The 17,766-nt window shown below is 43.2% G+C and overlaps 1 protein-coding gene across 1 annotated transcript in view; it reads left to right on the top strand.

Moving 5' to 3' along the window:
• Positions 1-17,337, top strand: part of ANO7 (anoctamin 7) — a 202,114-nt gene extending 184,777 nt beyond the window's left edge. Inside the window, exons 20-23 of the mRNA XM_088479281.1 lie at positions 7,175-7,314; positions 14,679-14,769; positions 17,024-17,143; positions 17,233-17,337. Of these exons, the coding sequence (XP_088335407.1) occupies positions 7,175-7,314; positions 14,679-14,769; positions 17,024-17,143; positions 17,233-17,337 (456 nt within the window). The remainder of the gene's footprint in view (positions 1-7,174; positions 7,315-14,678; positions 14,770-17,023; positions 17,144-17,232) is intronic.
• The last annotated feature ends 429 nt before the right edge of the window (positions 17,338-17,766 follow it).

Here is a 17,766-nt window from a genome sequence, read left to right as displayed (position 1 = left end):
GATTGTGACCCTTAACAATCTGACAGTTGAGATCCTGACTACATCCCCTATATATACCTCATGTGGCCCAGTATGACCTTAATTTGGTACTAACAGCACTTGAGAAGTCCCAGTTTGAACCACTTCAGTGTGTGGAACTTACATTTCTTATTAGGAAAGTTTCTTTATGTTAGCCATTGCATCAGTAAGGCAGGTACCGGAGTTCGTGGAATTGTCCTGTAGATCCACATACTGTAGATGTACTCCATACTGTGCAACTTTCATCATAAAATGGTTTCACCTCAACCATGACACAGGGACTGATTCAAAGATGGATGCAATGCTGATGCTTACACGGTTGTGTGATTATCAGTAGTCTGCTTGCGTCTGTAGATACAACAGAGAAAACCATAAACAGCGTTGAGAGGTCAAAATCCAAAGGGAGACACAGGGCCTGATTCAGAGCCGGACGCCCTGACCAGAGCGCTCGCTCTGAATCAGGGCCCTCCTACCTAAAAATGGAGCGGGCTCCTGGCCGCTCGCATAGCTGTGGGTGACCACCCACAGCTTATGCGAGCGGCCAAAAAGATGGTCTTGACCATCGCGACCACCGGGCTTGCCACGAGACCCTGCGGTAGGGTCTCGCTGCCGCAAGCCCAGGAGTGCTTTTGGCTCTATCAGAGCCAAAAGCACTCCCACTGACATCACTAGTGATGTCAGTGGGGCCGGCTCCAGACGGAAGGCGTTCCCATGGGAACGCCTCTGTCTGGGCAGCAACACCCCCGGCACGCCCACCAAAGGGGGCGTGCTATCAGTTACCATCGACAGCACGCCCCCTTTGGTGCGAGACCCATAGCGACAGCTTGGCTGTCGCTATGCGGGTCTCGCGCATGCCACAACGGAGCTCCCTCCATCGTGCGCATTAGGGCACCATCGACCCGCTTGCGAGCGCTCAGCGCTCGCGCGCAGGTCTGAATTAGGCCCACAGATCCCAAATGTGCAGCTGTAATATTCCAACGAAGCTGTCTTATTTTCTCATAACTTCAACGTGGATTTTCATGATATGAGAAACAAAATACAATAAATGGGTTACATAACTGTTTACATGTACACAGTTACTGAAGAATGAGTCCACTGATTCCCAAGGATGTGCTCAGTAGTAGAATCCACCTTTACTGCACGTCGCAGAAGATGCATAAAGTATTGCTTACTATAAGCTTACATCAGCAAGGTATATTGCAGACTCATAAAGGTTTCTTTTCTCCGTATATTTTTTCCTCAACTTCCCATTGGTCACATATATGAAAGTGAAGAAAAACTCAGGATGTAGATAAAAATTACTTTTTAATGTTTAAAATATATATAAGCAATAATACATCCGTACCAGATAGTAACAAGCCTAATCCATGAGCTTTACAGATGGTATAGAACCCGGGTGCTCTATTTATATGGTATGAAATAGGCTTTGCATGTACGGAATGTAAATTCACTTATAGTAAGTAGGGGTGTGCACCGGCCACTTTTCGTGTTTTGGTTTTGGATCTGGATCTTTCTTCGTGTTTTGGATCTGGATTGGTTTTGCCAAAACCACCCTTCCGTGTTTTGGGTTCTGGGTTTTGTGTTTTGGATCTGTATTTTTTTTTTAAAAAGCATAAAAACAGCTAAAATCACAGAATTTGTGGGTTTTTCTGCTCCTATGCTATTATTAACCTCAATAACCTTAATTTCCACTCATTTCCAGTCTATTCTGAACACCTCACAATAGTGTTTTTATATCCAAAAGGTTGCACCGAGGTAGCTGGATGGCTATGCTAAGAGATACGAGTGGGCGGCACAAACACGTGGTCCATCTAGGAGTGACACTGCAGTGGCAGACAGGATGGCAGTTTGAAAAACTAGGCCCCAAACAGTACATAATTCAAAGAAAAAAAAGAGGTGCAAGATGGAATTGTCCTTGGGCCCTCCCACCCACCCTTATGTTGTATAAACAGGACATGCACACTTTAACAAACCAAACATTTCAGCGCCAGGGCCTGCCACACGACTGTGGCTGAAATGATTGGTTCGTTTGGGCCCCCACAAAACAAGCTGGCAATTAATCTGTCCCTGCACAAACTGGCTCTACGGAGGCAAGATGTCGTCCTCATCCTCCTCATCCACCGATTCCTCACCCTCTTCAGTGTTGTGTACATCCTCATCCTCACAGAGTATTAATTCATCCCCGCTGCAATCCACAACCACAGGTCCCTCTGTACGTTCTGGAGGCTGGTCTCCCTGGAAGAGTTGATAATTCATTTTATGAACAACATCTTCTCCACATTTTGTGGAAGCAACCTCCTACGCCTTTCGCTGACAAGGTTCCCGGCTGCACTAAACACTCTTTCGGAGTACACACTGGAGGGGGGGCAACTCAGGTAAAATAGAGCCAGTTTGTACAGGGACCTCCAAATTGCTTGTTTTTCCTGCCAGTACAGGTACGGACTGTCTGACATGCCTACTTGGATGCTGTCACCGATGTAATCCTTTAACAGACAGACGCACGCTTGTCGCTGCTGCTTTAAGGATGCAGGTACGGCTACAGCCCACACATTTCACAAAGACAGAAAAAAAAAATATTTTTTTTATTGTTTGTGGAGCGCACTTTGAGGGTTACACCACCCTTTAACAGACAGACGCACGCTTGTCGCTGCTGCTTTAATGATGCAGGTGCGGCTACAGCCCACACATTTCACAAAGACAGAAAAAAAAGAATATTTTTATTGTTTGTGGAGCACACTTTGAGGGTGTCACCACCCTTTAACAGACAGACGCACGCTTGTCACTGCTGCTTTAAGGATGCAGGTGCAGCTACAGCCCACACATTTCACAAAGACAGAAAAAAAAGAATATTTTTATTGTTTGTGGAGCGCACTTTGAGGGTTACACCACCCTTTAACAGACAGACGCACGCTTGTCGCTGCTGCTTTGAGGACAGTATCATATGCAGTGACAGTAGACTTGTCAGAAATTGTTGGCACGTCCTTCAGTCCGGACCAGATGTCCAAACCGGCCCTTGACTTATGACACAGGCGCACGCTTGGCGCTGCTACTGTGTTGATGCACATGTGGCTACATCGCACACAAGTCACAAACACATAAAAAAAATAGTTTTTTATTTTTTGGAGCACTTTGAGGGTTACACCACCCTTTAACAGACAGACGCACGCTTGTCGCTGCTGCTTTGAGGATGCAGGTGGAATCTAGACGGGATTTGGAACCGGGGACACACTACCTCCATCAATTGTCTAAATCCCACTGCACTAATGGTGGATACCGGACGCACGTCTAACACCAACATAGCAGTCAAGGCCTCAGTTATACGTTTTGCTTCAGGATGACTGCTGTCGTACTTCATCCTCATCGCTAGGGACTGTTGGAGGGTCAATTGTTTAGTAAAAGTAGTGGTGTTCCTACTTCCTCTCTGGGATGATGAACAACTCCCAGCAGCAGCAACAGCACTAGGAGGAAGTGGTTCTTGATCTTTCCCTATTTTATTTTTATCGGAGAAAGTTTGGTCCTCCATTTATGTTATATTGATATATACGTGCGGCTAAGGCGCACACAAACACAGAAAATATTTTTTTATTTTTGCTGGAGAGTAGTGCACTTTGTGGGTTACACCACCCTTTAAGAAATGAGCCAGCCGGCTCTTTACTTATGGGACACAGGCGCACGCTTGGCGCTGCTCCTTTGTTGATGCACGTGCAGCCACAGTGCACACAATTCACAAACACAGAAAATATTTTTTTATTTGGTTTGGAGTGTACTTTGGGGGTTACAGCACCCTTTAACGGTCAAGCCAGCCGGCCCTTTACTTATGACACAGGCGCACGCTTGGCACTACTTTGTTGATGCACGTGCGACTACTGCGCACACAATTCACAAACACAGAAAATATTTTTTTATTTTGTTTGGAGTGTACTTTGGGGGTTACAGCACCCTTTAACGGTCAAGCCAGGCGGCCCTTTACTTATGACACAGGCGCACGCTTGGCACTACTTTGTTGATGCACGTGCGGCTACTGCGCACACAATTCACAAACACAGGAAAAATATTATTTTTTTTTAGCACTTGGGGGGAGCACCCCTGACGGACAGAGCACCCCCTGGACAACACTACAGCACCCCTTTAGGACTGGGACACTGCACAGGACTTTGGAGTGGACACAGCCCCTATGGACAACTGACTGCACAACACAGTCCAGCCAGCCCCTATGGACTTTGAAGTAGTGGACACAGCCCCTATGGACAACAGCAGCACAGCACAACACAGCCAGCCCCTATGGACTTTGAAGTAGTGGACACAGCCCCTATGGACAACAGCAGCACAGCACAGCACAACACTACTCTGCACTACACTACACAGCCCAGCCAGCCCTAACTCCCACCATCCCTCTTCACTGTCCACAGCCGAGTGAGAAAATGGCGCCGACGCAGGTTCCTTATATAGGATCCAAAACCCGCGAGACCCGGAAGGTGGCATGATGACGTTTTGCCTCGATTTCAGATCCGAGTCAGGCGGGAAAAGTCGAGCCTGACTCAGATCGGCCTCGGATCGGGGGGCTCGGATTTCAGAAATCCGAACCCGCTCACCCCTAATAGTAAGCATCACTTTATGCATCTTCTGCTACGTGCACTAAAGGTGGATTCTACTACTGAGCACATCCTTGGGAATCAGTGGACTCATCCTTCAGTAACTGTGTACATCTAAACAGTTATGTAACCAATTTATTGTATTTTGTTTCTCATATCATGAAAATCCACGTTGGAGTTATGAGAAAATAAGACAGCTTCGTTGGAATATTACAGCTGCACATTTGGGATCTGTGTCTCCCTTTGGATTTTGACCTCAGCGCTGTTTATGGTTTTCTCTGTTGTATCTATGTATGTATATGAAGTGGTGTTTCATTTTTAAAACCAGAGCTGCTGTGAGGTGTTGCGCCCTATAATTTAGTGTGTTTTTTCGTTTTATTGCTCATGTGTCTGTGCCCAGTGCGCACATACTGCAAGTTTCAATTTCGTAATCGCTCACACTGAGGATTTATTTGCAAAGTGACTGAGAAATAAGGACCGTTTGTGGACAGCAACTCACTCAGACATGTTGCGTCGTGGGATCAGAGCCTGCAACTCTGATCCCATGCGCAGAAAAACCGGTTCCGGCATCTCAGTTCCTGCGGCCATTCTGTACAACCATAAGGTTACTCAGAAGGGCGATAATCAAATGATGTGCGACCAATGCAGTCATTTGGATTTGCAAAGCCACCAGTGGGCGTCTCAATACAAATCCAGAATCCAGATGGCTGTAACATTTGCATATTTTTGCACAGACTCTGCGTACAAATACACAGCTGCGGTGGCATTAGCGTACATCTCTAACTCAGACCCATAGTCATTCCAGCTTTTGGTTGGACCAGTCCCCAAGCAGTGACCAGTCTCTATCTCCTGAGTGTTGTGAGAGTATTACACATATACAGCACTGTGCAAAAGTTTTAGGCAGGTGTGGAAAAAAGGCTGCACAGTAAAAATGCTTTCAAAAATAGAAGCGTTAGTAATTTATTTTGATCAATTAACAAAACGCAAAGTGAATGAACAGAAGAGAAATCTAAATTAAATCAATGTTTGTTGTGACCACCCTCTGCCTTCAAAGCAGCATCAATTCTTCTAGGTACACTTGCACACAGTTTTTGAAGGAACTTGGCAGGGAGGTTGTTCCAAACATCTGGAGAACTAACCACAGATCTTCTGTGGATGTAGACTTGCTAAAAATCCTTCTGTCTCTTCATGTAATCCCAGACAAACTCCATGATGTTGAGATCAGGGTTCTGTGGGGGCTATATCATCACTAGGACTCTTTGTTCTTCTTTATGCTGAAGATAGTTCTTAATGACATTGGCTGTATGTTTGGGGTCATTGTCCTGCCTCCCTGATGGTATTGCATGATGGATGTATTTCTCAGCATTGAGGATACCATTAATCCTGACCAAATCCCAACTCCATTTGCTGAAATGCAGCCCCAAACTTGCAAGGAACCTCCATCATGCTCCACTGTTGCCTGCAGACACTCAATATTATGGTGGTAAAGTTTTACACCCAGCAACGACTGATCGTACCCTTCCCTAGGGGCAGCTTTAGAAAGAGGAGTGCCTCCTAATAACTGTAAAATCGATTTCTCAGAATCCGTTTGGTGAACACGGCAATCTTTCCCATTTCATCTTTACTTTGTTCGTGTTTGGTTTTAAGTCCTACTCTTGGGCTTGTGAGGAGCATCCGGTGGAGAGGGATTAGAGACCACTAAATGTGGTTGTTACTAGTACCTACCACCACACCAATCTCTGTACCTTTTTAGAACTCTTTCTTGCACACATTTTTCCATTCCTGCACAATGCTATAGTTTCCCTCTACAGCATCACAGTCCCTGCTTTTCTTTTTTCCCACCCCAAGCACTCCTCATGACTTCACCCTTATGGAGGGTACACTACACACGGTCAGATTTTCTGGAATATATGAACGATAACGCTTGTAAAAACCATTACATCGTTCATATCGTTGACATGTATCGACGAACAATGTGCATGCTCGCATGTCAGATAACGATATCTGAAATCGACTGTTTGCAGTCAGATTTGGACAATTTCATTCATTTAAATACTGTCAAAAATCATTCATCGTTCATAAAATCGTTCATCGTTGATCTAGCAAGTCTGACCGTGTGTATGCACCATTACTTTCACAACAATCAACACCGTCCATCCCCTCATCACATCTACCCACAGAGTTGCATGAAACACATCTATAACACCAGATACTTTCAAAAAGAAACATGGAAGTGTGGAGAGAAAAAGTCAGTGTCTAAGCCAGTTTTCAGCACAATCATTAATGATGATGTATTGAGCTAATTTGCAGTACTGTACTGTACATAAATTATTTTCACAGTTTACATGTCTAATGTGTATGGAATAGATCAGGAGGGGCTTTTCATGCAATTCATTGTTTAAATATGTTTGTTTTCCTATGTAGCTAATCGCCACCATCTAAAAAAACAAAAACAGAAAAAGCTTTTTACATTTTCTGCCTTTTATATCCGTAGTCACAGCAGCTCTTCAGTATAGCATACTACGATGGAAAGATACTACGGATTATCTGTGACTTATTTTCAGGCATTTCTTGTGGCCTTCACTTCAGAGGTCATCCCACGTCTATATTACCGGCATATAACAGATGGAGATTTACATGGATACATTAACTTCTCCCTTGCGGCCGCGCCTGAGGTGTATGCAAGAAAATACAAGCCCTGTAGGTAAGGACACATGAGTTAATGTATATCAAGTAGTGAAAAGAGTGGAGAAGTGGACCCGTGGCAAAGTTGACCATGGCAACCAATCAGCTCCTTCCTATCAGTTTGGTTTGATTGCTATGTGCAACTTCTCCACTTGGCCACTTCTACGATCTTTTCACTGCTTGATACATCAACCCTATACTCACTTATCAGAGTAGAATGACTCTTCCATTAAACACAGCTTGTACGTAAAGAGTTTACAAAAAAAATTTAAAAATGTAAATTGAAAAATAAATATTTATAATTCAAAGTGACAGTATTTACTAATCATGCTCAGAGATGTTAAAACAGACAATGTATACTGTCCACCCGACAACAAGCTGGCCCTGAAAACCATATTGAGAACTTTGCAAACACACTGAGATTGCTCCAGAACTGGAATGGCAAACAGAGCTACACTGTGCATAGCCAGGAGGAGGGAACAGATCAGAAGTGCTGGGTTTCTCCCTCACTGCAAGGCCCCATAGCAGGCTCAGGACTGGTCAGGTGTGATAAAATCAGAAACATCTATATGATAAACTATAATTAGCTTCTATAATAAGGGCTCAGTCCTATAAGGTGCGACTTGGGTCCTGCGAATTACATCTGCAACTCAGTTCCAAACTCGCATTGATTTTTCAGAGGAAATTTTAGTTTTTTTGTGCGCACCCCCTGAGCAGGTGAAAAGGTGACAAACATCTTTATTTTTAATCCAACAAAGCAAAATTATTGTGTCATCCAGTGGCGCTGGATATAAAATGTTGCAAAACACAAAGTATTGGGATAGTACTTAATCCTTATCAGAAATTTGAAATCCTGCTGGTCATCCTTTTGTATCTGGAGTTCTCAAAATCTTCATACTTTGTCCATATGATACATGTAACAAAAATAGTAAAGGAATGTCTTAATAGTCTGATGTAATTTTCCTATTAATGTTCATATGCAGAATGACGTTGTTCTTATCAAATAGGCACATATGATTGATGCGTACCCCACTCACATTAGAAAGTGTGGTTTAACTCCTAAAAAGGTTTCTTTACTCTTCCTTCCTAATTGTTATTCCAAACAAGTCTTTTTATATCGTGACACACAAATGTTTATGAGGGGTGAAGTGATGCGTACCCTACTCACATAGTGTAAATGATGTAACCTGCATATAATGGTTTATTTTCGAATATCCTCCTGGAGTATCCTCGGGGTTAATTCCCATATGATGTTTCCTCATAAAGAAGGAAATGGTATATGTTTGCTAAAAGCTTTTAATAACATATAAGATAAACTCAAACATACATAAAAGTGAAAAATAAAAAATAAGTATATGTTGACCTGATAGTAGCAAAATAATCCTCCGTCTCGTCAGAGAGGAAACAGCCAAAGTTGTCCAATAGTTAAAAAATCCCTGTAGCCCTGTTTTTAACTATTGGACAACTTTGGCTGTTTCCTCTCTGACGAGACGGAGGATTATTTTGCTACTATCAGGTCAACATATACTTATTTTTTATTTTTCACTTTTATGTATGTTTGAGTTTATCTTATATGTTATTAAAAGCTTTTAGCAAACATATACCATTTCCTTCTTTATGAGGAAACATCATATGGGAATTAACCCCGAGGATACTCCAGGAGGATATTCGAAAATAAACCATTATATGCAGGTTACATCATTTACACTATGTGAGTAGGGTACGCATCACTTCACCCCTCATAAACATTTGTGTGTCACGATATAAAAAGACTTGTTTGGAATAACAATTAGGAAGGAAGAGTAAAGAAACCTTTTTAGGAGTTAAACCACACTTTCTAATGTGAGTGGGGTACGCATCAATCATATGTGCCTATTTGATAAGAACAACGTCATTCTGCATATGAACATTAATAGGAAAATTACATCAGACTATTAAGACATTCCTTTACTATTTTTGTTACATGTATCATATGGACAAAGTATGAAGATTTTGAGAACTCCAGATACAAAAGGATGACCAGCAGGATTTCAAATTTCTGATAAGGATTAAGTACTATCCCAATACTTTGTGTTTTGCAACATTTTATATCCAGCGCCACTGGATGACACAATAATTTTGCTTTGTTGGATTATATGTATTGGAGTCGGGTGAGCCTCCATTTGTTGTGTTGAACTGGGGGCAGCAGGTTTTGCGCACCATACCTTATAGTCACTTTTTAATAGATCTTTATTTTTAAGGTAAAAGTGTAGGGACACAAGGCAGTACACCGCCCCCCAATACATAATCACACACTTGGAGGGGTTCAAATACCATAATTCGGTCAATATAGATTTCAGTTTTCAGGTAAATTTTTCTACAAAGTTCAATAATGGGTTAACTGATGTGGGACAGGCATGTGGAGGTGTAAATGATGTAGGACAGGTATGTGGAAGGTGTAAATGATGTGGGACAGGTACGTGGAGGTGTACATTATGTGGGACAGGTACGTGGAGGTGTACATTATGTGGGACAGGTACGTGGAGGTGTACATTATCTGGGACAGGTACGTGGAGGTGTAAATGATGTGGGACAGGTACGTGGAGGTGTACATGATGTGGGACAGGTACGTGGAGGTGTAAATGATGTACACCTCCACGTACCCGTCCTACATCATTTACACCTCCACGTACCCGTCCTACATTATGTGGGATAGGTACGTGGAGATGTACATTATGTGGGACAGGTACGTGGAGGTGTACATTATGTGGGACAGGTACGTGGAGGTGTACATTATGTGGGACAGGTACGTGGAGGTGTACATTATGTGGGACAGGTACGTGGAGATGTACATTATGTGGGACAGGTACGTGGAGGTGTACATGATGTATGACAGGTATGTGGAGGTATAAATGATGTGGGGCAGGTATGTAGAGGTGTATATTATGTGGGACAGGTATGTGGAGGTGTACATGATGTATGACAGGTATGTGGAGGTGTAAATGATGTGGGACAGGTATGTAGAGGTGTATATTATGTGGGACAGATACGCGGAGGTGTAAATGATGTGGGATGGTACCCAACTATGGGTGATGCAGAATCGTGTGCAGCTCAGCTGCATTGCGGCTGAAGACGCGCAACTGGGTGGTAATGGGGAGCTTGCACGTAGGCAAAGTTTAGTGAACACATATCAAAAAAACTGCAGACAGAGTTTGTTTTTCCACAGTGAACAGGTACAGGAGAATGAGCAATGAGAATTCACCATTAGGGCGAGATTTAGAAAATGGCAGAATTTGCTATCGGCCGATTCTATGCAGTTTAGACCCTGACATTTAATATTAAATCCAAAACACGAAAATTGATTACTTCAGTAACGTCAGTCTCTGTGGACTGAATGGGACAGTTGCCAAATTGGAGTGGATTTAACCACTTGCCTGGCATGATCACATGTGGTGCGACCACAGGCAGGTAAGCTGTCCCTGCCGTGGGATATTTATTAGCCCAGCCTTTCCTCTTCAGTGGCCGGCCAGGCTGTGATGTTAGTGGCCTGTGGGCCTGATTCAGAGCCGGACACTCTGAAAGAGCGCTTTCTTTTTTTTTGGAGCGGCCTCCTGGCCGCTCGCATAGCTGTGGGTTACCACCCACAGCTATAGCGAGCGGCCAGGTTGATGGTCGCGAGGGTCAAGACCATCGCGACCATCGGGTTTGCGACGAGACCCTTGTGGTAGGATCTCGTGACCGCAAGCCCCAGAGAACTTTTGGCTCTAACAGAGCCGGAAGCTCTCCCACTGACATCACTGGTGATGTCAGTGGGGCCGCCCCCAAACGGCAAGCGTTCCGCTGGGAACGCCTCCGTTTGGCCGGCCGACACCAAACGGGGCAAGCTGTCACCATCGACAGCTCGCCCCCTTTGGAGCGAGACCCAGAGCGACGGACCACCCGTCGCTAGCCGGGTCACGCGCATGCGCACGACGGAGCCGGCTCCGTCATGCGCATGCCCAGTGGGCAAACAACGACCCGGTTGCGAGCGCTCGCGACCGGGTCTGAATCAGGCCCTGTGACCACTGACATCACGTGGGGTTTGTGCGACCCAGAATCCCTTGCAATTGGCATTCTGGAGGCAGAGTTCTTCTGAGTGGAGAAAAAGTTCTCGGATAGGAACTGAAGTTCCCCTCTCTCAGCACTGGATCGCCAATCACTGCTTGTCACACGCACTGCTGCGTTCTGTATATATCGGAGGGAAAAACAGTGTGGGCTTACCCCTAATTTCCAGTAACTAGCACCAGGCTGAAACCAGGTGTGGAGTCCCCCAAACTGGTCAACCCAGGGCTAGAATCCTTAGGAAAGTGGGCACTCCAAAAGATAATCATTAAATGGTTAAATAATATTGTTTTTTTTACAGGTGAACTACAGGGCCCAGCAAGTACAAATATTAAGCACTGCAGCGCTCTGACCAACCATCGCTCCCCCATTAATTTATATGGAGAGTGACCAGGAGTAACCTGTCACCCGCTGCAGGACTGTTAAAAGCAATAATGTTTTCTTTTATTTTTTGACAAGTGTCGGGACATAATCCCTACATTTTGTAAGTAATAAATTAGAGAACAAGGGATTTGGGGGGTGTTTATTTAATAAAGGACTTCAAATTCAGGGTGTGTCATGTCTTGACTACAGGTGCCAGTGGGCCCTTAATGTCCAGGGATGCTGGCACTTGTTGGTTGACAAGTCCCATCATGCTGGGGCAGGCTTGCTGGGACCTGTAGTAAACCTGTAAAAAAAACAATATTATTTAAGTATTTCATAACTATTGTCTCTGGAGTCTGCACCCACCGCCACCAAGGGTTTGGAGAAGAGCCCCAGTTGTCCCCCTTTTTTGGGGGCGAAGGGGGCATTTTCCTAAGGCAGAGGTTCTCAAACTCAGTCCTCAGGACCCCACACAGTTCACGTTCTCCAGACCACCTAGCAGGTGCACAGATGTATTCAGTACTCACTAACACATTTTTAAAGTTCCAGGAGTGAATTATTTCACTTGTGATTCTGTGAGGAAACTTGGAAAACATGCACTGTTTGAGGTCCTGAGGTCCGAATTTGAGAACCTATGCCCTAAGGATTCCAGCCCTGGGCTGACTTGTTTGAGGCTGGTTCTGTTACGGCAGGGGGATCCCACAGCTGTGTGTCCTTCTGCTATAGCATTAGCCCCCCAGCTGGTTCAGGCTGGTGCTGGTTATAATAAAATAGGGGGAACTTCACACATTTTTTTCTTATTTTAAGTTTTTTTAACATTTTAAGCTAATGAAGCCTCCACATATCTTAGTAATTTGTGCAGTGCTTCACCCAAACACACTTGTCACAGGCAGGTCCATTGTTTGGGTGGGTCTGCCGTCATTTTATGGTCTGTTTTTGGATGGTTTTAAAAATGATGCTTAGTAAATCTCCTGTTTCTATACTTGACGCAAGCCGGCCACCGCGGATCCAACAAAGAGGCCAGGAAATCTCTGTCAGCTGACGGAGATCCTGGCCTCTTCCCTCCACCCCAACGGCGGCGACATGCCACCGTTTCGGGAAATGAATGCGGTCGCTGACCCCTCCCACCCACTAATGGCAGCAGACTGTCAATCACTGTATGGGTTTGGCATCTGCGCAAATTCCTAGCCATCAGGAATCTGCACTAGCGTGCACTGCTGAATCAGGCCCAATGTCCCCTTAAGTTTCATAGGGTCTGGGCCCTCTGGCAATCCTCCAGATATGGGGGTCTATGTACTAAGCAGTGATAAGTGACAGAGTGAAAAGTGATAAGTCTGTGATAAGTGTCAGCTTCCAACTGTCATCTTACAGGCTGTGTTTGAAAAATTACAGTTGGGAGCTGATTGGCTGGCACCTTACCACAGACTTATCACTTTTCACTCAGGGTCCTATTCATCAACACTAAAATAAAGTTTTTAAGGACATTTTCCTTAAATAACGTTATTTTGGTATTCATGAACAGACTTAGCACAGGAGATATCACAGATATCTCCTTGCTAAGTTCCCCTGCGTTAATTTCCACACTCCCCATACATTAGTATGGGGATGTGGAAATTGTGGTATTCATCAAATTCCGAAAATTATGAATTTTTGGAATTTGATGCAGTTACTATTCGCCACTGTGAGGTGGCGAATAGCAGAGTCGACTTACCTGTATCCGCGTGTGCAGGTTTTTTTTCTAATCTGTCATGTGGTCTGCTAGGAAACCACATGACAGACCAGCAGGACGGAGCCGGAGGCTGCTGCGCGGACAGGTAAGTCGGGGGGGGGGGAGGTGAGCGGAGGGGGGTGGGGTACACTACCTTAACGCATCTGTAGGCAGTGCTGCGCATGCGCTGGTTTTACAGATGTAACAGCGCATGCGCAGCACTGTTTCCAGATGCAATAAGGTAGTGTAGGCAGGGAAAAGTATCTATTTCCCGAAAAGCTGTCATCGCAAAAATGACAGCTTTTCGGAATAGATACTTATGGAGAGGTGGAATGATGAATTCCACCTATAATTAGGTAGAACTCCATGCGAGTTCTAAACCTAATTATCTCCATCAAATTTTTAGGTTTAATGTCACTTATCACTGCTTAGTACATAGATCCCATGCTCTCGAAATAACAAAGCTTCACTTATATAACTATTGGGAGGAATTATGGAACAATTCTCAAAATTAATTTTACCCCATTAACTGCATATGGAATAAATGTGCCGGAGGCTATTCAGAGCTGTGTGTACATAGAGATAAATCTAATTTCAGATGGATCTCTTGTACCAAGGATAGGGCTGGTGCAGATGTGCGCTAATAGTGATCGCGGCGTCTTTCACCAGCGGATGGATAAGGGCAGTGTGAATGCATACAGTACATGTGGCCACTTATGAGTCAGGTGAAGATTAGCATTTATATCTGCGCACACGGGGAGGGTGCCCATTATCTATCCACATGTACATTATAGAACCATAATATTAGATTAAAATAATACAGCGTCTTTCTACCAACAGACAAAGACTGCACATGACTACTTTATAACATTGTCTGCAAACGTTATGACATCTGTTTACTCATCTTTCCTAGGGGAAATTTAATATTGCTGGAAAGTCTTTCAAGAGTACTGTTTGTTATATTTAACAGACTTTCAAGGAATATGTGTAATATAAAAGTGACATATCAGTAATCAGGATTATAGGCCAGATCACCAGCCATGGACCTCTGGCATAGATCTGCTTACTCCTTTCTCACCAAACTATATGTTTTGAGCTGTTGTTTTAGAGATAGAACACTTGAACTCCAGAAGTCCTATGCATACAGAATTCAGATGTTATAAAACCCAGTTGATATACTACTTTTAGCATTGATAATGCTATTGTCCTGACAATCATATTCACCTGTTCAGGTATCGAGCATTAAGAGACACCGAAGGGAACCTGACTCTGGATTTCTGGATCCTTATGGCATTACGACTGGCGTTTGTCATTGTATTTGAGGTATATGCTTTATTAGTCTCACATTTATCAGTTCATTATGGTAGCCGATTTCTGCTCACACTTCCACAGATTATGAAGAGAATTAGCTGGTGGTAACGCGCAAATCCACTATGGCGGCACTTGTGTGTAATCAGAATGGCCCCAGACTCCATACATTTCACCATTGCTGTGTGTCTCCACCGGCGTCTTTGTGATCATACAAACTTGAAGGATATACAGTCAGGTGCATAAATATTGGGACATTGACAGAATTTTCATATTTTGGCCTCTATTCACCACCACAATGGCCTTGAAATGAAACAAACAAGATGTGCTTTAACTGCAGACTTTCAGATTTAATTTGAGGGTAATTACATCCAAATCAGGTGAACGGTGTAGGAATTACAACAGTTTCTATATGTGCCTCCCACTTTTTAAGGGGCCAAAAGTAATGGGACTATCAACTCAAAAGCTATTTCATGGACAGGTGTGGGCTATTCCCTCATTATTTCATTATCAATTAAGCAGGTAAAAGGTCTGGAGTTGATTCTAGGTGTGACATTTGCATTTGGAATCAATTGCTGTCGACTCTCAATATGAGATCCAAAGAGCTGTCACTATCAGTGAAGCAAGCCATCATTAGGCTGATAAATCAAAACAAACCCATCACAGAGATAGCAACAACATTAGGTGTGGCCAAATCAACTGTTTGGAACATTCTTAAAAAGGAAGAACGCATCAGAGAGCTCAGCAACACCAAAAGATCCGGAAGACTACGGAAAACAACTGTGGTGGATGACAGAAGAATTATTTCCCTGGTGAAGAAAAACCCCTTTACAACAGTTGGCCAAATCAAGAACACTCTCCAGGAGGTAGGTGTATATGTGTCAAAGTCAACAATCAAGAGAAGACTTCACAAGAGTGAATATAGAGGGTTCAGCACAAGATGTAAACCATTGGTGAGCCACAAAAACAGGAAGACCAGATTCGAGTTTGCCAAACAACATCTAAAAAAGCCATTACAGTTCTGGAACAACATCCTATGGACAGATGAGACAAAGATCAACTTGTACCGGAGTGATGGGAAGAGAAGAGTATGGAGAAGGAAAGGAACTGCTCATGATCCAAAACATACCACCTCATCAGTGAAGCGTGGTGGTAGTCATGGCGTGGGCATGTATGGCTGCCAATGGAACTGGTTCCCTTGTATTTATTGATGATGTAACTGCTGACAAAAGCAGCAAAATGAATTTTGAAGTGTTTCGGGCAATATTATATGCTCATATTCAGTCAAATACTTCAGAACTCATTGGACGGCGCTTCACAGTGCAGATAGACAATGACGCGAAGCATACTGCAAAAGCAACCAAAGAGTTTTTAAGGCTAAAAAGTGGAATGTTATGCAATGGCAAAGTCAATCCCCTGACCTGAATCCGATTGAGCATGCATTTCACTTGATGAAGACAAAACTGAAGGGAAAATGCCACAAGAACAAGCAGGAACTGAAGACATTTGCAGTAGAGGCCTGGCAGAGCATCACCAAGAATGAAACCCAGCATCTGGTGATGTCTATGCGTTCCAGACTTCAGGCTGTAATTGCCTGCAAAGGATTTGCAACAAAGTATTAAAAAGTGAAAGTTAGATTTAGGATTGTTTAGTTTGTCCAATTACTTTTGGTCCCTTAAAAAGTGGGAGGCACATATAGAAACCGTTGTAATTCCTACACCGTTCACCTGATTTGGATGTAATTACCCTCAAATTAAATCTGAAAGTCTGCAGTTAAAGCACATCTTGTTTGTTTCATTTCAAAACCATTGTGGTGGTGAATAGAGGCCAAAATATGAAAATTCTGTCAATGTCCCAATATTTATGCACCTGACTGTATGTCATGATCTATGTTACTACTATTTATGTAACTTTGAACAGCATGAAATTAGGCACCTTCTGGGTATAATCTATTTTATCGAACATTAGGGATTGTGTTCTCACCATGCTGAAACCTGGCACCAAATGTCCTCATGTATTATTGTTCATTTCATTTCACGCTCCCAATGCCTTTATACTTCTATTTTACTAAGGTGCAGGTTTTTAGAAACAGAAACCAGATTCTAGCTATTATCCTTCTAGAAGGTGTTAGATGAATGTTATGTAGATATCGGATTAGTTTCTATGGGCAACATTTCCACTTCTAAAAACCCACAATTTAGTAAATACTGTATACCCCTTAGTGTGTACAATTTACATGCATTTCTATTCCTTGTCCTCGTACCTCCAGCATGTGGTGTTTTTCCTTGCTCAATTAATTGATCATCTGGTCCCAGACGTTCCCGAGTCGATTGAGATAAAGGTGAAGAGAGAGCAGTACTTGGCCAAGCAGGCATTAGCAGAAAATCAGGTCATTAGAACAGAGAAATACACATGCAAACATTTACAGCATTCTGTGGAGTTATTTCTGGTAACAGGCTGTCTTTCTCCAAACTACAGGAATGGGCTTTTAGTGACCAAGGTGACATGACGGCAAATGCAGAAGTACAGTCTCGCCAGACTGATCCTACCCCCGTCTCTTTACCCCATGCCAAGCAGAAGTAGCATGTACTGGGCGTAAAGATTCATAATGAGGAGGCTCTATACCTCACCAGCTACTCCATTAGCTAAACACTACAGAGCACTGAATTGGCCAACTGGATATTCTGTTGGAGATCATCAGTCAGTAATACTTAATCTTTTTTAAATCCTGACACAACCTGGGCAATTTTAATATGATCCATAATTAAATAATTCTTAAATATATATACAAGCAAATAATTACATTTAATGGCAAGAAATATATCCAGGTATCTTTTATACAGATGATTTCTGGCCCCATTGACTCGAGAAAAAAAAAAGCTAGACTTCATCTGGATTACACACTATATGTATTATTTTAAATATATTCTACTATGCCCATGTTTTCATATTACTTGTGGACAAGTACATCTGTTTTTATGATTATATTTATAATTTTTGGAATATTGCAAT

Source organism: Taudactylus pleione, unplaced genomic scaffold (genome assembly GCF_031769625.1).
Source record: "Taudactylus pleione unplaced genomic scaffold, aTauple2 ptg000229l, whole genome shotgun sequence".
In the NCBI taxonomy this organism is placed as follows: Eukaryota; Metazoa; Chordata; class Amphibia; order Anura; family Myobatrachidae; genus Taudactylus; species Taudactylus pleione.
Note: the sequence above shows the minus strand (reverse complement) of the source record. Positions and strands in the feature narration are given on the sequence as shown.